Genomic DNA, 21,846 nt, shown 5'->3' with positions numbered 1-21,846 from the left:
GTTTATTCAGACATAACACTGCAATACTCTAAAGGGAGAGGGCAAACAGACAGAGATCGTGGTAAATATTGGTACCAACGACAGGGAAAAAGAGGGACGAGGTCCTGCAAGTAGAATTTAGGAAACAGATTAAAAAACAGGATCTCAAATCTCTGGATTACTTCCAGTGCCACACGCTAATGAGTATAGAAATAGGAGGCTAGTCCAGATGAATGCGTAGCTGGAGAGATGGTGCAGGGCTTTAGATTTCTGGGACATTGGGACCGTTTCTGGGGGCGGTGGGACCAATACAAGGTGGATGGGTTGCACCTGAACCAGAATGGGACCAATGGAATGGGATCCTTGTGGGGAGGTTTGCTAGTGCAGTTCGGGAAGGTTTAACCTAACTTGGCAGGGGGATAGGATCCTGAGAGGAGGTTCAGCGGGGGGAGATGCACAGCCAAAATTAGAAGAGAGAGCCACTGAGCAAATTATAGGTCAGTTAAGGCACAAGGGAGCTTGGCAGGGTTGGTTGGTATTTATTTTAATGCAAGGAGTCTGACGAATAAGATAGATGAGTTGAAGGCACAAATTAACACATGGAAGTATGATGTCATTGCTGTCACAGAGATATGGTTGAGAGAGGAGCAGAGTTGGCAGCTCAATATTCCAGGATATAGGGTCTTCAGGTGAGACAGGGAAGGAAGTAAAGGAGGAGGGGGTTTCACAATATTGATCAAGGAATCAATTACAGCAGTGAGGAGGGATAACATCTTAGAAGACTCCTTAAATGAAGCCATATGGGTAGAACTTAAAAACAAAAAAGGAGCAATCACATTGCTGGGAGTGTGCTATAGGCCCCCAAACAGTCAGAGAGAAATAGAAGAGCAGAGATGTAGGCACATTTCAGAGAAGCGTAAAAATAACAGGGTAGTAATAGTGGGGGATTTCAACTTCCCCAACATTTAACTGGGTTAGTCATAGTGTGATAGATTAGAGGGAGTGGAATTCTTAAAATGCATCCTGGAGAGGTTTTTAAGCCAGTACGTAGAAGTTCCTACTAGGTCCTGGACTTAATGTTAGGGAATGAAGCCAGACAAGTGGTAAAAGTATCAGTCAGGGAGAATTTTGCAGATAGTGATCATAGCTACGTTAGATTCAAGGTTGCTATGGAAAAGGACAAGGATGGGCCAGAAATCAGAGTTCTAAATTGGGGGAAGGCCAATTTTAATAAGATCAGATATGATTTGGGCAGATTGGACTGGGAGCAGCTACTTTTAGGTAAATCTGCGTCAGAGCAGTGGGACTCATTCAAGAAGGAAATAGGGAGAGTAAAGGGCCAACATATTCCAGTAAAGACAAAGGGTGGGACCAACAAATCCAGGGAACCCTGGATGTCGAGGGATATACAGGATTGGATAAAGAGAAAAAGGGATGCTTATGGCAGATACTGAGTGCTCAAAACAACGGAAGCTCTAGAGGAGTACAGAATGTGTAGGGGGGGACTTAAAAAGGAAATTAGGAGAGCAAAAAGGGGACATAAAAAACCATGGCAGGTAAAATAAAGGAAAATCCAAAAGTTATTTTACAAGTACATTAAGAGTAAGAGGATATCTAGGGAAAGAGTCAGGCCCATTAAGGACCAAAGTGGTAATTTGTGTGTGGAGCCGGAAAACATAGGTAGGGTTCTAAATGAATACTTTGTGTTGGTGTGCACAAGTGAGAGGGATGACATGGGTATGGAAATCAGGCAAAAGGACTGTGATATAATTAAAGAAATTAGCATAGAAAGGGAGCAGGTTCTAACTGGTCTGTCCAGGCCCAGATGAAATGTATCCCAGGCTGTTGAGTGAGGCAAGGGAGGAGATAGCAGGGGCGCTGGCAATAATTTTCAATACCTCTCTGGCCACAGGAGAGATGCCAGAGGACTGGAGGACAGCCAATGTGGTACCGTTATTCAAGAAGGGAGGAAGGGATAAACTAGGGAACTACAGACCAGTCAGTCTAACCTCAGTGGTGGGGAAACTATTGGAAGCAATTCTGAGGGACAGAATTAATCTACGCTTGGAGAGGCAGTGATTAATCAAGGATAGGCAGCATGGTTTTGTTAAGGGGTTAATAGGTTAATTTTGTTAATAGGTTTTGTTAATTGGTCTGATCAATTTGATTGAATTTTTCGAAGAGGTGACCAGGTGTGTAGATGAGGGCAATGCATTTGACATAGTCTACTTGGACTTCAGCAAGGCTTTTGATAATGTCCCGCATGGAAGACTGAGAATGAAGGTAAGAGCCCATGGGATCCAAGGCAATTTGGTAAATTGGATCCAGAATTGGCTGAGTGGCAGGAAACAGAGGGTGATGGATGAGGGGTGTTTTTGTGACTGGATGTCTGTCCAGTGGGGTTCCACAGGGATCGGTGTTGGGTCCCTTGCTGTTTATGGTATATATAAACGATTTAGACTTGAATGTAAGAGAGTTGATCAGTAAGTTCGCAGATGACATGAAAATTTGTGGGGTGGTAAGTAGTGAGGAGGATAGCCTTAGATTACAGGAGGATATAGATGGGCTGGTCAGGTAGGCTGATTAGTGGCAAATGGAATTTAAACCAGATAAGTGTGAGGTGATGCACTTGGGCAGGACAAACAAGGCATGGGAATATATGATGGATAGTAGGACCCTGGGAATTACCGATGATCAGAGGGACCTTGGTGTGCTTGTCCACTGGTCTTTTAAGGCAGCGGGACATATAGATAAGTTGGTTAAGAAGGCATGTGGGATACTTGCTTTTATTAGCTGAGGCATAGAATAAAAGAGCAGGGAGGTTATGCTGGAACTGTATAAAGCTGGTTAAGCCACAGCTAGAGTATTGCGTGCAGTTCTGGAATCTGCATTATAGGAAGGATGTGATTGCACTAGTGAGAGTGCAGAGGAGATTTACCAGGATGTTGCCTGGGCTGGAGAGTTTTAGTTATAGGAGAGATTGGATAGACTGGGGTTACTTTCCCTGGAACAGAGGAGATTGAGGGGGGACACGATTGAGGTATATAAAATTATGAGAGGTATAGATAGGGTAGACAGGAAGGAACTATTCCCCTTGGTGGAGGGATCAATAACCAGGGGGCATAGGTTTACGGTAATAGGCAGGAGGTTTAGAGGGGATGTGAGGAAGAACTTTTTCATGCTGAGGGTGGTGGGAATCTGGAACTCACTGCCTGAAAGGGTGATAGAGGCAGAAACCCTCATGACACTTAGGAAATATTTATGTGCACTTGCGATGCCATGGCATACAAGGCTATGGGCCTAGTGCTGGAAAATGGATTAGAGTAGTTACGTACTTGTTTGACCGGTGCAGACTCGATGGACCAAAGGGCCTTTTTCTGTGCTGTAGACCCCTATGACTCTAATATCATTGAGAGAATGGCAGGACCCTCGGGAAAAGGAACAAATAGTTGACAAAGACCTTGTTTTATTCCTCTCTGTATTAATATGAGCTAATGGTATGATTGCTCGTAACAGGAGTGTGTTACTTTGCATTTTACAGAAGTATTCCTTCGACCTCTTCCACAAAACCGCTGAAGATGCTGACATTCCCTTGAGTTGTCCAGTTATTCCTGGCATCCTTGAAGCAAATCCAGGTATGTCTACATACCTATTTGTCAGTCTATCAAAGATTTGTTTCTAGCAAAGACCTCTCTTATTTCAGAGATTCCAATACAAAGTTTCAAATGTATACAAAAGTTAGTTTTTCCTGCTGGATTTTGTGCCCTTGAAAATTTGGTCTCTCCTCAGGGTAGGTGTTAAAGATTTGAAAGTTGCTGCCAATCTACAGAAACTTCTCTGAAAAATTAGCCTCTTATTTACCCCAGGTTATGCCTATTTAAGCTACCAGTCTACAAAGAGAACCTACAAGTGCAGTGACCATTAAGGAATGGGCCAGATTGTACATCTCTATTTTAGCAGCTAAATGTCACAGGTGCATTTCAGACTACTTGTGGATGGTAAACATGATGGAAACGTGTGACAATTAATTGACAGATACATAGCATTACAAGGACATTGTTCCCAACACTTGGGGCTAAAGTCACGGCTTTGTAGGGGGAGGCTGGGGGTGTGGGGTAGGGAGGAAGCAGGGCAAGTGTGGTGAAAACAAAGGCTTGCTTTATAGAAGCTTTTAGTTAATTTATTAAATGCCATCTCTTTTAAGAGATGGACTTCATTAATCATTCCTGCCTTGCTAAAGCCCTATTGGTATTCTTCTTTTTGTAATTAGGTACATTTCATTTCATTTTAATTAGTAACTTTGTGCCTCCACAAATCAAAATTAAAGTCTTAACTAGGGCTCAATGCAGACGAAAGCAGCAGTCATGTTAAACATCATTTTCAACAATGTACACTGTACTATTTGTAGCAAGTCTATAAATACCCTCTTGAAAACTTTGACCAAGCGATTGGTCACCCTTAATATCTCCTTCTTTGGCTTGCCATCCATTTTTGTCCAATTATGTTTCTATGGAGTACCTTGGAATTTAAAGGCAATTCTTGAAAGCAAATTGTTTTTGAAGATTCTAGACTCCCTACACAAGAATTTAACTGGAGTGATATTATAAGGTTCCATTCTTTTGTCATTAGCACCAGGGTAGCTGCAGCTGCAATACAATATTCTGATTTAATTCAGAAGTTTTGGTGACAAATGTCACATAATCATTTTAGTGTCTGTAGAACGCAAAGAAAATGCAGTTGCCTGGAACTGCCTTCCTTGTACTCACATATACAAGTGCAATATTCAGCCAGAATTGCTGAAGCATACATTAGGCTACACAAAATCTGTCATCTATTGGTACTCGAGTACAATTTATTCAAGCTTTATCCAGTGACTACCAGGGTCAATTCCATAGGATAACTCTTTTGACTTCCACTCTGTATTTTTCCACCTCATATACAAAATTACAACTAATAGCACTGCTGAAAAATATAGTGATATTCATTAGTTGATTTATTGGTTGACTGGATAAACTGAAGCTCCAAGCATGTTCTGTATTTAGAATTATTTCATTATACATTTTATCCATTTCTATACTTAATGCCACTCAATATATTGCAACATTACAATTAATTGGATAAAAACAAAAACTGCAGATGCTGGAAATCCAAAACAAAAACAGAATTACCTGGAAATTACCAGGTAATTCTGTTTTTGTTTTACAATTAATTGGAGTGATTTTCTTGGGTGAATATCAGTAAATTAGACAGGAAAGTGGCCATATCTAATACTCCTGACATTTAAAATGTTACTATTCATCTGAACAAGTGACTAAACAAGGGTTTTATTTCTCAAACTATTTGAACTTTCTTCCACTTATTTAACCATTCTAGCATTTTAACACTAGCCTCAGAAGAGTCCCATTAAATCAACAGTAATGTTTCCCATATCTCCAAGCAAGGTTTCCAATTTAACATTAATATTCAGATCACTGAACTTAGTAGTTCTAAAGCAGTATTCAAAATTAATTAAGAGTGTATTGAAGGTTATTTCGATTAAAATTGAGTTCAATTTCTGTGGCTGTTCCCCATTCTCCTACCATAGAAATCTCAGAGAAACGCAGTAACAATCATTTAGTACTGGTTCTCTGGAACTGTCTCTCATTTTTCACTAATTTACAGTGGACAATTAGAGGAAGCTCCAGCAGAAGTTCCAGGCAAATGATTTTTAGTAGCTGGTCTGTCCAATATCAAAGTAGAAGTCAGGCACAGAATTAAACAGACGATCCACTTTACGGCTCATATGTAAAGAAATATGACCTTATATTCTGAAATCTGCACCTGCTGTTCAGTATTGAGTGCACACATACGAACTAGGAGCAGAAGTGGGCCATTCAGCCCTCGAGTCTAATCTGCCATTCAATAAGTTAATGGCCGATCTGATTGTGGCCTCAACTCCACTTTCCTGTCTACCCTCTGTACCCTTTGACTCCCTTGTCAATCAAGAATCTATCTCACCCTGCCTTAAAAACACTCAATGACCCCCACCTCCACTGCTCTCTGGGAAGAGAGTTCCACAGACTTACAAGAAAAAATTCCTCCTCATCTCCATCTTAAATGGGAGACCCCTTTATTTTTAAACTGTGACACCTAGTTGTAGTCTCTCCCACAATGGGAAACATCAGTTCAGCATTCACCCAGTCAAGTCTCCACAGGATCTTATATGGTTCAGTAAGGTCGCCACTCATTCTTTTTAACTCCAGTGATATCAGGCCCAACCTGTCCAACCTTTCCTCACAGGGTAACCCCCTATGTGGGCATCACTGGCTGGGCCAGCATTTTTATTGCCCATCCCCAACTGCCCTTGAGAAGTTGGTGGTGAGCTGCCTTCTTGAACCGCTGCAGTCCATGTGGTGTAGGTACACCCACAGTGTTGTTAGGGAAGGAGGATATTGACCCAGCGACAGTAATGGAACAGCGATATAGTTCCAAGTCAGGATGGTGAGTGGCAATTATGTATTTTCTTAAATAAGGAGATCAAAACGGTACACAGTATTTCAGGTGTGGTCTCACCCAAGGCCCTGTACAGTTGCAGCAAAACTTTCCTACTTTTATATTCCATTCCCCTTGCAATAAACAACAATATTCCATTTGCCTTCCTAATCTCTTGCAGTACCTGCCTACTGACTTTTTGTGTTTCATGTACCAGGACACCCAGATCCCTCTGTACCTCAGAGTTCTGCAATCTCTCTCTATTTAAATAATATACTTTTTTCTTAAGAAAAAGAGACAGGCATGTGTCAGTAAAAGGAGATTGAAAGATATGGTATTCTCATCAAACACAGGCATGAAAACAATTGCAGTTGTTTAATTTTGTCACTTTGGTATTCTCAGCGTTCAATAAGTAAAACTAATCTAGTTCTAATATGTTCAGACTTCACTGTAGTAATGAACCAAAGGCAATTGAATTTTCGCAGGGAAATTAAAGTTAATGTCCTACACTGGGAATTATTTGTAAAACAAGATGCACTCAACATCTTATTTTCAGTAAATTAGTTGTAAAGGATTTTAGCCTCTTGAATCACTGACCCCAAATTCCCAAATGGGAAGGCATAAGTCTGATTTCTATCTGAAGGCACCACAAAAAACAGATCACAATCTGGTTTGCTAAGGTCCTGCTCATCGAGATCTTTAAATTTTGCTCTGGCATGTGTTATGAGCAGATCATTTGGCCTTCTTGCAATCCCCCCCGCCCCACCCCTCCCAATAAGAGGTCCTGTCTGGGGGAGTTTTTGGGGTCATCTGGAATTCTTTCTCTGTTTTACTTCCTTGAAAGGCCTCAGTGGAAGTCACGCCAGTTGAGTCCCGTTAAAGCTTCATAAAGCCCCCAAACCTCATATAAGACATTCAATCCTAGAGGAGATCCATTAGAATAGAACTGCAATGTGAGTGGAAGAATTAGCAAAGAAATTGGGCCTTTGGAATTTCAGCTCCACCTCAAAAGAGTGAATTGGCTTGGATTGTGGAGGGCACCCCTATTGTGCCTTTACAGGTGTTGGCAGACCATATTACATATGCAAAAGACCCCATTCCTTGGATTTCAGAGTGGCACATCAGCCAGGGATTGGGCCAGGTGGGATTCCTACTCTGCTGCAATCGTACCAGCAAAGTTGGCCTCAGGAACTATCAGACCTGTGTCTTTTTTTGACCTAGACTTTCCATTTCTGCAGTTACCAAGCCCACCATTTCTAACCATTCATTTGACAGTTGAGAAACCGCAGACTGGACTGCACAGAACTAGAAGCTCCAAGCTGTTATCTCCATTTTTGTTCAAGCTTATCTATGTTTCCAGACAGAGAAGAAAACGATTATGTTAAGACGAATGAAGACGTGGTCAACCATGATAAAACTCCAGTGCTGAACACAGACTTCTCTGAGGAAATTAAAGAGACGCAGAAAAACTGTGAGACTGAAACAAACCACAGCCCAGGTAAGCACCATGGAACAGTATGAGTAGCAATGATGATTCTGAAGAATGCAACTGGATATTTGGCCATTTGTGATTTGTTTAATTTTATTTTGTTGGTCAAATGGAACCATGTTGGACGTTCAAGGCCAGTTTAGAAAAATGAAACATAGTTTATCACCAGCTCTGCATGTGGGAATGATAATTCCCTTCTGAAATCCAACTGCACCCCCTCTCAGTTATCTGATGTTACGACAGGAGAACCCTTGTGAAAATTCTAGCCCAATATCTATTGGATGGGAAACTATTTACAATCTATATTGATGACCTGAATGAAGGGAATAGCCAAATTTGTTGACAGAAATGCTTGGGAAAGCAAGTTCTGTGGGGGGCACAGAGATAAAGATAGGTTAGTTGAATGGGTATTAATTTGGCAGATGGAGAGTAATGTGAGGGAAAATGTGAGGTTATCCACTTTGTTAAGAAGAATAGAAAAGCAAAATATTTTAAATAGAGAGAGATCACAAAAGGCTATGGTACAGAGAGACTTGGGTGTCTTCATATATGAACCACCAAAGGTTAGCATGCAAGTACAGCAAGTAATTAGAAAGGCAAACGGATGTTGGTCTTTATGGCAAGGGGGTGGAATATAAAAATAGGTAACTCATAATAAAACTTTATAAGACATTGGTGAGACCATACCAAGAGTACTGCATACAGTTTTAGTCTCCCTATTTAAGAGTAAGAGGCAGTTCAGAGAAGGTTCACTGGGTTGATTCCTGGGATGAAGGGATTGTCTTTGGGGAGAGGGTGTGCAGGTCATTGGATATGAGAAGAATGAGAGGTGATCCCATTGAAACATATAGAATTATGACTGTAGGTGCTGATGTTTCCTTCGTGGGGGAGTCTAGAACTATGGGGCATAATTTCAGAATAAGGGGTCACCCATTTAAGACTGAGATAAGGAGAAATGTCTTCTCTCAGTCAGTCATTGTTCTTTGGAATTCTCTACTCCAGAGAGCATTGGAAGTTGGTGCATTGAATACATTCAGAGCTGAGTTAAACAGAATTTTGATCTATGAGGGAGTTGAGGGTTATGGGTAGGGTAGGCAAAGTGCAGTTGAGGCAAGATTAGAATCAGCCATGATCTTATTGAATGGTGGAGGAGGCTCGAAGGCCTGAATGGCCTGCTCCTTCTTCTAATTCTTATGTCCTTATGTCTATTTGGAACTGGAAGAGTACATATTAAAGAAAGGTTAGAAAAGGCTGCTGAGGGGATTGGAAGGGAATCAGTCGTGGGTTCAGCTGTCGCATGCTCTCAAAACCCTAAACACTGATGCATCAAAAGCTGCCTTTACCAATATGGCAGCAATTGTAATACAGGCATGAGTCAGCCGTGGAATATTGCATCCTGAAATCGGTGCTTTTTGCCCTAATTTTCTATTTAGAAAACAGATGCAATGAGAACCAATTTCTCACACACTACATGAACGTTCTTTACGCTGCACTGCATTGATGTTTATCCACTAATTCTAAAACTCAGACCACAATTAAGAGAGGATGGGATAAAATCACTAACAGCTGAGTGATAAACATTCATGGTCATTAAATACATCACTGTAGCGTATTTCAGATTTGGCTCAATGTGATTATTTCTAGCTACTAAAGTAGTGAGTGTGCATTTGAAACTTTGGTTGTTGATTGTGATGTACTGTTCCAATGATCAAGTGAGGTGGAGCAGACTTTACTCTTTCACTACCTGGTTCTAGATGCTTGGCAGAGTAGGATTACTTATCACAAATTTAATCACAAGTTCCTTAAGCTTTTCCATCTGTTCATTCTAAAGGACAGAAAACTGTTGCAACATGTGTCAAAATTTGTGATAAATACTGCTGTCTTCTCTAACTTCTACACTAGGCACAGAAAAGGAAAATTTGACTTTGCAAATTCTCCAAAGATGTTCATGTCCAGAATTGTATCTGTTTTAAATTCAAGACCATGGGCCAGATTTTTCTGGGGTTGTAAGCACTCTGGAGCCATTTAAAATTGGTGGGCAGAAACCAATTCCAGGATTGCCACCCAAATTTCCACTGTCCACAATTTTCAACAAAGCAGGATGAGGTGGTGAGCTCATGCCCTACACTCCCAAATTGGCCAACTCTATTGCAGAGGCAGGCATCTCCTAGCACCACCCCCACTGCCCCCCACCCCCTGCAATTCTTGTGGGATCAGGCCAGCTTCTCCATGGCTCATGATTCATGGCCCCACAGAAAAATTGAGAACCACAGTCTAAATATGGGAATCTTCTGAAAGGCAAGATCAAAAGGTCTTACCCATACCCCTTCCCACACCCCCATGATCCCTCATACCCTCCATGCAAACTCATGCCCCCCAACCCATGCATGCGTAATGAGGCTTGGCTGAGAGCCCAGATTCCAATGAAAAGATTTGCTTTATTAACGTGGGGCAGAATTTTACAGCCTGTTTCAGCGGGGTCAGGACCATAAAATGTGACGGGCTGTTACAAATCCCATTGACGACAACGGGCACGTAAAATCCTGCTGTCGTAAAATTCTGCCCTTGAGTGCAGAGAAGGGAAAGCTTTGCATTATTGTTGGTTTTGTGATGTTATAATAAGTTATTTTTAAGATCTCTCTTGTCAATGGCTCAACGTTTATTTGCACAACATAAAGAAGTGCAAGCAATTATAGTTTCCTTTATTGATATTTTACAGGTCTGGTTGATTAACATTTTTATAGCATTGTAGCAACAGCAATTATTTTTAAAGAAATTATGCTTGGGTGGTTTTGTAAAGAACTCCACAAATGCCATTGTTACTATAGAGTTAATGGGTCTGGACAGAATCTATACTGGGTGAATGGGCATGGAAGTGCCTTGAATTGGCATGGAGTGTATGAGGGGCCATTAGGAGTGGGTGGTGGGCATGAGTTGGCAAGGATGGTATGAGGGGCCATTGGCGGGCAGGCAGGGGCATGATAGCGTGGGTTGGCATGGAGGTGGCCGAGGGAGTGGGCCGGAGTGATGGAGTGTGAGGAGTGAAGGCTAGAGGGACTAAAATGTGAACAAACAACTGGAACAAAGTCAACATTCCCAGAGAACCAAGGCAGGCCTTTTAACCAGCTTGCCTCGGCACTTTGTTGCCACCTGTGGCCACCTATGATCTGCTTCAGGGAGTCGGGGCCTGACTCTAAAACACCCCACCCTCCCATCCCTGGAATGAAAATTGGTTGTGACTTTTGACCGAGGCAGTTCTGCAGAGCCAGGAAATTTCCCAGCAGGAGCTACCTGCCTTGGTAGCAAAGGTCTGGCCCCATGTCTAGAGAGCATGTCATCTTGGAGATGCTGAAGTGGTAGTTGTCAGTTGTAAACAGTTGTATAAAATGCAGGCAAGTTCAAAGAGGAAATCAATATGTGGTTGAATAGCTTGTGCAATATGTTATAATTGGTCTTCTGGAAGGAAGGGTTTATTTTACTCAAACATGACAACAGTTGCAACTTACTAAAATTCATAGAATTATAGAATCACAGAAAGGTTACAGCAAGAAGGCCATTTGGCTCTGTGTCTGTGCTGGCCCTCTGAAGGAGCAATTGACCTGATGCCATTCACCTACCTTCTCCCTGTTGTCCTTTACAGGTAATAATCCAATTCTCTCTTGAATGCCTTGATTGAACCTGCCTCCAACATATTCTCGGGAAGCTCATTCCAAATCCTAAACACTTGCTGCATGAAAAATCTTTTTCTCATGTCTCCATTGCTTCTTTTGTCAACTACCTTCCACTAATAGTTCACAATCCTTCCACTAATAGGAACAGTTTCTCTCTTTCTACTCAGTTTAGACCCCCTCAATATTTTGAATACCGATATCAAATCCCCTCGCAACCTTTATTTCTCCAAGGAAAACAGTGCTAACTGCTTCACTCTATCTAGGTAACAGAAGTTCCTCATACCTGGAACCAAACTTGAATATTGCTGAAAAAAAGAGACACATCAAAGCTTTTCGTCTTGCACTCATCAGTACACTTTGCAAGAATGCCAATATAAGGGGAAAACAACAATTTCTACTCTATGAAAAGAGAGAACAAATCCATGCTGGCTTTCCTTAATTAAGCAACATTTTCCCAAGTGACTATTAGTTTTTTTTCCAAATTATAATTTCTAGAAGCTTCCCCCACATCTGAGGTTAAATTAACTGGCCTGGTAGTTGCTGGGTTTATCTTTACACACTTTTTTAAACACAGGTGTAACAATTGCAATTCTCAAGTCCACTGGCACCACCTGAGTATAAGGAATATTGGAAAGTCATGGTCAGTGCCTCAACAATTTCCACTCTCTCTTCCCTATGTATCCTTGGTTGCATCTCATCCAGTCCCAGTGCCTTTCCAACTTTACTAAGTAGAGACAGCCTATCTAATATCTGCTCCTTATCAATTTTAAACCCTTCAAGTGCATGAATGACTTCCTCTTTCACCATGATCTGAGAAGCATCTTCTTCCTCGGGAAAAGCAGATACAAAGTAATAACTTCCCATCTCAGCCTTGTTCCCAGGCATAAATCCACTTTTTGGTCCCTAATTGGCCCCACTTCTCCTTTTCCCACCCTTTTACTATTTATAGAAGGCTTTTCTATTCATTTTTATGTTGGCTGCCAATCTCTTCTCATACTGTCACATACTTTGCTTCTCTTATTTGCTTTTTCAGTTCCCCTCTGAACCTTCTATATTCAGTCTGGGTCTCGGTTGTATTATCCACATGACATCTGTCATAAATGTATTTTTTTTCTTCAAGTTAATCTCTATCTCTATCCAGGGAGTTCTAGATTTTTTGCAATACCTTTCTCCCTTATGGAAAGAACCTTCACCATGCCCAAACTCTCTCTTCTTTAAAGGCAGCCCATTGTTCAGTTACAGTTCTGCCTAACAACTTTTAATTTTAATTTATCTGGGTCAGACCCATTCTCGCCCCATTGAAGTTGGCTTTCTCCAGTTAATTATTCTTACTCTGGATTGTTCTTTGTCCTTTTCTATAGCCAACCTAAACCTGATGATACAATGATCACTGTCCTCTAAATGTTCCCCTACTGAACAAAGAACCAGGTCTAGCAGTGCCTCCCTTCTCATTGGTATAGAAACATACTGAAGAAAATTCTCCTGAGTGCACTCTATGAACTCCCACCCCTCTCAGCTATTACTACCCCAGTCTATATTTGGTACTTAAAGTAGTTATAACTACTCTAGTATAATTACTCTATAATTCTCACGCCTCTGATTTCCTTGCAAATGTGAAATTAATGTCACTTTAGCAATAATAGTTGAACAGATGCTTTAGAAAGCACTTTTCCCACATAAACATACCACACTAACAGCTCAAGAGGCACTGTGTCATCAGACTGTGATAGATTGAATATGGAGAAAGAAAACCACAAATGTCAGAAATCTGAAATAAACACAGAAAATGTTGGAAATTCACAGCAGGTGAATCAGAATCCAAATGAGGAAAAACAGCTATAATTTGGGAGTTTATCTTTTATCAGAGACAAACCCAAAGTGTTTGTGATATACAAAGAGTAGCATTTTCACTGACACGTTGTACTGACAGCTCGAGAATTTACATCATTTTCAATGCTTTCTTTGTGAAGAACCAGAATGTTTTTTGAGTTCAGTGTGTGACTGTTCTTTTGGATAGGCTGAATTACAAAGGCTGAACATGGCCTGAATTTTCAGCTCAGTAGGCGGGCATGATCGACAAGCCCGGGAGCATTCAGGAAACGGACCGCTGACTGCGATCTCTGAGTTTAGTGTGTGCCCGCCGACCAAAGTATCACGTGAGTGCGCGATGATGTCGGGACACTGGTCCCACATCATCACGCACTATTTTAAGCTCAAGAGTGTCGGGTGTGCGCCCCCACACTGAGCGAAATATTCTGCCCCATGTCTTAACTACTTTTACATAGGAATTTTAACATGCAAGCATCTGTTCCAGCTGAACCACTGCAAGGCCTATTTCTATATTCCTACCCAGGTACTGTATCACTGTTTTACCCTGTAGTTAAACGTTGATCTAGTTTGAAATTTATAAACTAACACTGGTGGTGCTTTCTGTAGCCTCACAACTCTGTAAAAAATGTTACTGCTGCCCTCTATCCGAAATCTTTTTTTTTAAAGTTATATACATGTCACTTTATTCTAGACTTCTTAACACTGACAATAATGCGATTCTATTTCCTCTGTCCCACAACAGCAGACTTTGTTAGTGACAAATTACTTTTTGTGATTGATACATGTCTTCACTTTAAGTGGTTAGAGGATCAGTCACTGTTTTATTATATCAATGCCTGTTCTGTTCAATAAGCAAGAGGACTAAGGTTAGGTGAGTGGGCAGGTATGTAGGAAATGAAGTTGAGCATAAATAAATGTGAAATGGGGTACATTTTCAGGAAACAAATGGAGAGTGAATATAAACATACCTTCGATGGTAGCACTCTCAATGGACTGGGGGAACAGTGGAGCCTAGGATTGCAGTTGCATTGATTTTTAAAAGAGGATTGTAGTTGGAAAAAGGTCTAAAAGCAGCAAATTGGATTCTGGGTTTGATATTTGGGGTAACTGAATAGTAAAGCAAGGAGGTAATAATGAATTTGTACAACACATTGATCAGTTTACCATCTAGGGTGCAGGTTTGGTCACCTCATTATAGAAATGATGCTAAAGCCATGAGAATGGTGAACTGCTGCTTTCCTGAGAGGGTATCAACATTGAGAAGATATGATAATAACAGTCTGAAATCAGACTGTTTTCACTAAAACAATAGTAAGGGGGAATCAGCCAAAGGTGTTGAAACTTATGAAAGGACTCAAGCAGGTAAACAGTGAAAGATTATTTGAAGATTAATCTTAGTAACATAAAGTTAAACTATTATGCAATGAATTATTCAAATACTATTCCAGAGCCCTCCTGACTGGCCTCCCATCCCTCGTTCTTCATGAGTATCAGCTTCTGCAAAACCTTAACGCTCTTATCCAAGTCCACCACTTTCTCATCCCCCCACCCTTGCTAACCCACATTGAATCCCAGCCTCAAATTTAAAGTTCTCATCTTTATGTTTAAATCCCTTCATTGGCTAACCACTCAATATCTCTGTAACCTTCTCCAGCTCTACAATCCTTTGAGAGTATTACATTCCTCCAACTCTGGGCTCTTGTGCATTCCCCCACTCACTTTGAACTGTCATTGGTGGTCATGCCTTCATCTTTCTAAGTGGTAAGCTCTGGAATTCTCCCATAATTCTCTATGTTACTCTACTTCATTCTCCTCTATTAACAACTTCCTTCAAAAAAAACATTTGTTTGACTATGCTTTTAGCAATCCTTCCTAAGATCTCCTTCTTCAGCTTTGTCAGTTACAGTTTAATTATGCTATTCAATGTCTGGAGACATTTTCTATATTAGTCATAACTTTAGGAAGGGATAACATAGTTATTTGAAGAAGAAATATATTAAAGCGCACAGGAAAAGTGCTGGAAAATGGGACATTTCTGAGGAGGACCTAGCACTGGAACTGCCATAGGTTAGATGGACCAAGGAAATGTCTGTGATCCTATGATTTTGTATTGTGCATGAACAATGTTGCATCGTAAGAATTTAAATTATTGCATTGATTTTGTGGATGTAATTTGTTTTCTTTTAAATTTACACCCTTTGATAAAACTTTAAGAAATAGACTCAGTTCCAACTGTAGGGAAATGCTTAGAATCATAAGGAAAAATCAATGGGGGTAATTTTGTGATGCCCCGCTTCTGGTGCAGAGCTTCACCAGTGGTGATCACAATGGCAGAGGCAGAATGGCAATATGGCAGTCAGCTTTCTGAACCACACTGGACCTGTGCCATCTGGAAGAAAATGGAGGAGTAGAAAAAGCATCGAAGTTTAGATATTGTGAAAAAATGGAAGAGTTAAGACATGGAATATTATTTCAAAACAACGAGAATATAAGGAAAAAAGGGGGGGAAATTGAAGGAGACAGAGAATGGGGAACAGGAGCCACCAATGAAAGTATTAAATATTTTAAGCATTTATTTAACGGAAATGTTAATGGCACAATATTAGCACTACCCATCATATTTGAATAGTGCTATTACTGTCAATATTGTGACATAACCATGAAGGTACAGCATCGGAAAGGTAAAGCTCTACAGCATTAGAGGTGGGGCCCAGTTAGCTGGATAGCTAGCATGTTGTTTGGATTAGCGCCAACACCTTGCATTCAATTCCTGTTCCAACTGAGGTAGACGTGGGTCCTGCCTCTGATAGTGGATATAGCAATGGCAAACCACCACCAACAAAGAAAAAACTGCCAAGAAAACAGAACAGGATGAAGCATCAGCAGATAATGAGCCAAGGACGTGTCTTCAGGCAGAGCACACCTATCATACCTTATGACATTGGAATTGTATGTACAATATGTATTAATATGTCACACATACTGATAAGCGAATCTATTTGGAAAAACCCACCTGAACATAATTATTTATTCAAACAAATCATTTAAAGGGATTTTATGTGCATTTATGTATTCTATAGCTTTTGAGAAAAAAAACAACCTGTGTCAGTAAGGTCCAGATTTTGTCTGTTGCTTGCAAATGGCTGCTATTGGTTTGGGTGGAAGGCTAGTGATTCTTTAAGTTGCTGCATCAAGTCAATAATCAAGAGGAAATAAAAAAACAGAAATTCAAGAAAAATACAGTCTAAAATGCTTTAAATGGCCTATTCTATCCAAAGAACCCCATATGCTGATATATGCAGCACATACAGGCTTGAAATTCAACCCAGCTGTGGCACATGCAAACAACCAAAACTTGTCAGTTTGTGGCTTTGTGCATGTCAGGCAAATAAATCTGCAACAAAATCTAAACCAAAGTATCCTGACAACTGGAGCTGCTTGAAACACACTCTCATACTTCACTGAGAGATTTTAATGGGCAGAGTATTAAACTCAGCGGGCGGGTGCGCGCCCAACCCGGCCGAGTATAAAATGATGCGCGATGATGTCGGGCGAGTGTCCCAACGTCATCGCGCAGTCCCGCGATATTTCATTTGGCAGGCGCGTGCCGTAAAAGGCCCATTAAGGTAATTAAATTCAAATTAACACTGCTCATCCAACCTTACAGTTGGCGGGCAGGCGAAAAGGCCAAGCGGCCTTTGCACTTTTTAGGAAACCTCTTCCATGAGCAGGATGAGGTTTCCCAAATCAAATAAAAATCAAATAAAAACTTTACACTTGAATTAAAAACATGTCCCTGCTCATGCGCCAGAGTCACATGAGGGGACATGTTTTGTGACATTTTTATTTTTTTATTATTTTTTTTCAAATCTCTTCATCTCCCTGAGGCAGCTCTGTACCTCAGGGAGATTATAAAGTGCTCACCTGTGTGCATGTGCAAAGTTCACGCTTGACACACTTGCCCTCTCCTCCTCACCAGATTTTATATTTCTGACATTTTTGTATGTTTTTCATTTGCTCAGTAGCATATGTCTCTGGAACCTTTTACTTCACAACTGCCAAATTTACATGGCTTGCACAAGCCTGCTAAAGAATTTCCATACTTTATATATGGATCATTTATTCTGAGTGCTTGTAGAATCGGTGATGCTGGATCCAATGTGGTAGCTGTTGACTGTGTGTTATATTGCAAGTCAGGGGACAATGCATTGGAAGAGATGTAAAATGAGCTGCCGCTTCATTGTCACTCTTTTAACATTATCGAACAAACTCAAAATCCACACCAATACCTGCCCCATTGAGGATATAGAGACTGAAATATCAGAAACCGTGGGTAATTTTAACTTTCATTGCCAGACAAAAAATTATTTTACCTCTGTGTCCTTGGATTCTCAACCCTTCCAACCAATGGGAACAGACTCTCACTATCTACTCCGTTGAGACCTCTCATGGTTTTGATAACCTCTGTGAAATCTCCCCTCAACCTTCTCATATCTAAGGAGAATAGTAGCAGCTTCTTTAGTCTATTCTGATGTCCCTCATCCCTGGAATCATTCTCATAAATCTTATCTGCACCATCCCTAAAGCATTCACATCCTTCGGAAATTGCGATGCCCAGAATTGGACACAGTACCCTAGTTCAGGCTGAACCAGCGTTTTACAAAAGTTGATCCTAACTTGATATCATAAGGGTGATCTTAGTGTTTATTTCACTGCTACTTCACTCCGACAGGATTTCCATTTGTCTCTTTCACCCTGTTCACCTTCATTGCTTTCCATTTCCCTCCTGGTGTTTGACAAGGTGTTTACCCACCTTGCTTCCTCTAAGGACACCATCCCATTCTCTCAGTTCCTCTGCCTCTGTCGCATCTGATATGTATTCCTTTATCCTTAACCAAGCGTTCCTTCCAACTATGGTTCACAGGGCCTTCAACCGTGTCCGACCCATCTCCCGTACCTCTGCCCTCACACCTTCCTCTCCCTCCCAGGTTCCCCTTGCCCTCACTTTTCGCCCCACCAGCCTCTGCATTAAAAGTGTCAACTTCCGTCATTTCCTCCACCTCCAACATGACGCCACCACTAAACACATCTTCCCCTTAGCCCCCTGTCAGCATTCAGTAGGGACCATTCCCTCTGTGACACCCTAGTCTATTCCGCCATCACCAACTACTCATCCCCTTCCCACGGCCCCTTCCCATGCAATCACACAAAGTGCAACGCCTGCCCCTTTACCTCCTCCCTCCTCACCATCCAAGTGCCCAAACACTCCTTTCAGGTGAAGCAACACTTCACTTGCCACTCTTTCAACTTGGTCCACTGTATTCATTGCTCCCAACGCGGTGTCCTCTACATTGGAGAGACCAAACACAGACTGGGTGACCACTTTGTGGAACACCTACGGTCTGTCTGCAAGCATGACCCAGACCTTCCTGTCACTTGCCATTTTAACACACCACCCTGCTCTCTTGCCCACATGTCCATCCTTGGCCTGCTGCAATGTTCCAGCGAAGCCCAACACAAACTGGAGGAACAGCACCTCATCTTTTGATTAGGCACTTGACAGCCTTCCGGACTTAACATTGAGTTCAACAACTTCAGACCATGAACTCTCTCCTCCATCCCCACCCCTTTTTTAATCCAATTTTTAAAAAAAATATTTTAATTTATTTCCGTTTATTTATTTATTTTTATTTATTTACTCATTTTTTTTCCTTTTTCCCCAACCGCCCCCTACCCCCCAACAGGACCATCTGTCACGGTTTCTATATTGCCTTTTCACACAATCCTTGTTCTGCTATAAACACATGTCAGCTGATTTGAGTTGGTCCAAGTCGAGTGGAATGCCCGAGGTGGCGGCCGCGGCTAAGGGCAATGCATTCCGGAAGGTGGCGAAGCAGTCGCTGACGAAAGTTACCGAGAAGTTGCCCAAGAAGCGGAGGAAATCTTGCAAATAGAGCTATTCTGCTTACATGTACAAGGTGCTGATCTAGGTCCACCCTTCCACCAGGATCTCATCCAAGGCGATGAGTGTTATGGATTCCTTCGTTGTCGACATTTTCGAGCGCATCGCCCCTGAGACTTCACCCCATTTTTGCAACGTGCGACTCACCATCTCGGCCAGGGAGATCCAGACCGCCATCCGCCTCATGCTGCCAGGGGAACTGGCCAAACACGCCGTCTCCGAAGGCATGAAAGCGGTCACCAAATACACTAATTCCATTTAGGTCGATCATTCTAAAGATTATAAACACATTCTGCTATCTTACGATAGTCAGTACCTTCTTGAGTCTTTACCACTGCCATTAACACTCCCTTTGTCTTCTGTCCATGACATCTTTGTCAATTTCTCCTTAACTTCCACCTATTCCTGACCTTCTATCTTCCTCCAACGCCCCCCCCCTGCTCTTAAACAGTATAAAATACATCACATTTCTACTTCTCCTTAGCTCTGAAGAAGAGTCATACGGACTCGAAATGTTAACTCTGTTTCTCTCTCCACAGATGCTGCCAAATCTGCTGAGTATTTCCAGCATTTTGTTTTCATTTCAGATTTCCAGCATCCACAGTATTTTGCTTTAATCATAACTACCTTGCTTTTATACACAGATCCCATATGCCTTATAACCACTTTCTCAACCTGCCCTATTATCTTCAACAATTTGTGCACATATGTCCCCAAGTCCCTTTGTCCTTGCACCCCCTTTAGAACTGTACCTTTTATCTTATATTCCCTCTCCTCATTCTTCCTATCAAAATATACCACTTCACTTTTTTCCAAATAAAATTTCAGCTGCCACCTGCCCATCCATTCCACCAGCATGTCTATGTCCTCTTGAAGTCGATCACTATCCTCCTCTCAGTTCACATTACTTCCAATTTTTGTCATCTTTAAAGTTTAAAATTGTGCTCTACACATCCAAGTCTAAGTCCGAATACACATCCCTAGAGGACACCTTCCTACAGTCCGAAAAACATCTGTTTATCAGTACCCCGTGTTTTCTGTCACTTCGCCAATTTTGTATCCATCCTGCTACTGTCTGTTTATTCCATAGGTTTCAACTTTGCTAACAAGGCTATTAAGTGGCATTCGATCAAACGCCTTTTGGAAGTCAATATGTACCACATCACTCACCTTACCCTCAGCAACCCTATCTGTTACCTCATCAAAAACTCAATCAAGTTAGTTAAACACCATTTGCCTTTGACAAGTCTGTGCTGCCTTTCCTTAGTTAATCTGGACCTGTCTAAGTGACTGTTAATTTAGTTCCAGGTTATGATTTCTAAAAGCTTTCCCACCACCAAGGTTAAACTGACTGATTTGTGGTTGTTAGATTTGTCCTTACACCCTTTTTTTGAACAAGGGTATAACATTTGTAATTCTCCTCTGGCACCATGTCCATATCTAAGGAGGATTAGAAGATTATGGACAGTACCTCTGCAATTTCCTCAGTTAGTTTTCCCACCATCCCATCTGGTCCTGGTGACTTATAAATTTTAAGTACAACCAGTCTTTCTAATATCTCCTCTATTTTTTGTTCATTCAGTTGCTCTACTATCTCCTCTTTCACTGTGACTTTGGCAGCATCATTTTTCTTGGTAAAGACATATCCAAAGTACACATTTAGTGCCTCAATCATGCCTTCTGCCTCCAAGCACAGATCTCCTTTTTAATCCCTAATTGGCCCCAACCCTTGCTTTTACTACCCTGTTTCTATTTATATCCCTATAGAAGACTTTTGAAATTCTTTTATGTTAGCTGCCATTCTCTACTCATGCTCCATCTTGCTCATCTTATTGTCTTTTTCATTTCCTCTCTGGATTTCTTATAGTTAGCCTAATTCTCACTTATATTATTAATATGACATCTGTCACACATCCCTTTTTCTGCTTCATCTTACTATCTTTTTCATTATCCAGGGAGATCTGCGTTGGTTGCCCTAACATATTGCCTTGTGTGAATGTACCTTGACTGTACCCAAACTATCTCTTCTTTAAAGGCAACCCATTTTTTGAATACTTAACTGTTTATAAGCACAGTGTGACTAGTGGTACCTGTCCATTGGATTGACATCATTTGAATTCATAATAATGATTCCCATGCAAGGTGAGTTCTGTATTTTAGGAAGGTTGTCACTAGGAGATATACGGTAGACACAGGTGCTTCTCCTGGGTAAGAGCTGGTGGTAGAAAATTGATGGCTGAGATACTCTGGGCCACTGTGGCGCACTTCAAGCAGTTGGTTACAGAATAGGACTGTTAGAGGCTTAGCACCAGGTTGCGTGTGTGTCATTTTCGGTGAGAAAGTAAGAGTAGCATGAAGGTGAGAGAAAGGAGAGGGAGAATAATATAAATACTTGGACAGAAATAATATTTTAAAATGGCAGAAGTTTTGGAAAGGTAGAATAG

At 41.3% G+C, this 21,846-nt stretch overlaps 1 protein-coding gene across 2 annotated transcripts in view; it reads left to right on the top strand.

Annotated features, from left to right (window-relative positions):
- The window catches only part of LOC121280220, a 365,957-nt gene that overhangs the window by 65,618 nt on the left and 278,493 nt on the right, over window positions 1-21,846 (top strand). For both annotated transcript variants that reach the window (XM_041191985.1, XM_041191994.1), the window contains exons 4-5: window positions 3,521-3,614; window positions 7,811-7,948. In XM_041191985.1, the coding sequence (XP_041047919.1) occupies window positions 3,521-3,614; window positions 7,811-7,948 (232 nt within the window). The remainder of the gene's footprint in view (window positions 1-3,520; window positions 3,615-7,810; window positions 7,949-21,846) is intronic.

Source organism: Carcharodon carcharias, chromosome 1 (genome assembly GCF_017639515.1).
Source record: "Carcharodon carcharias isolate sCarCar2 chromosome 1, sCarCar2.pri, whole genome shotgun sequence".
Lineage (NCBI taxonomy): Eukaryota > Metazoa > Chordata > Chondrichthyes > Lamniformes > Lamnidae > Carcharodon > Carcharodon carcharias.
Note: the sequence above shows the minus strand (reverse complement) of the source record. Positions and strands in the feature narration are given on the sequence as shown.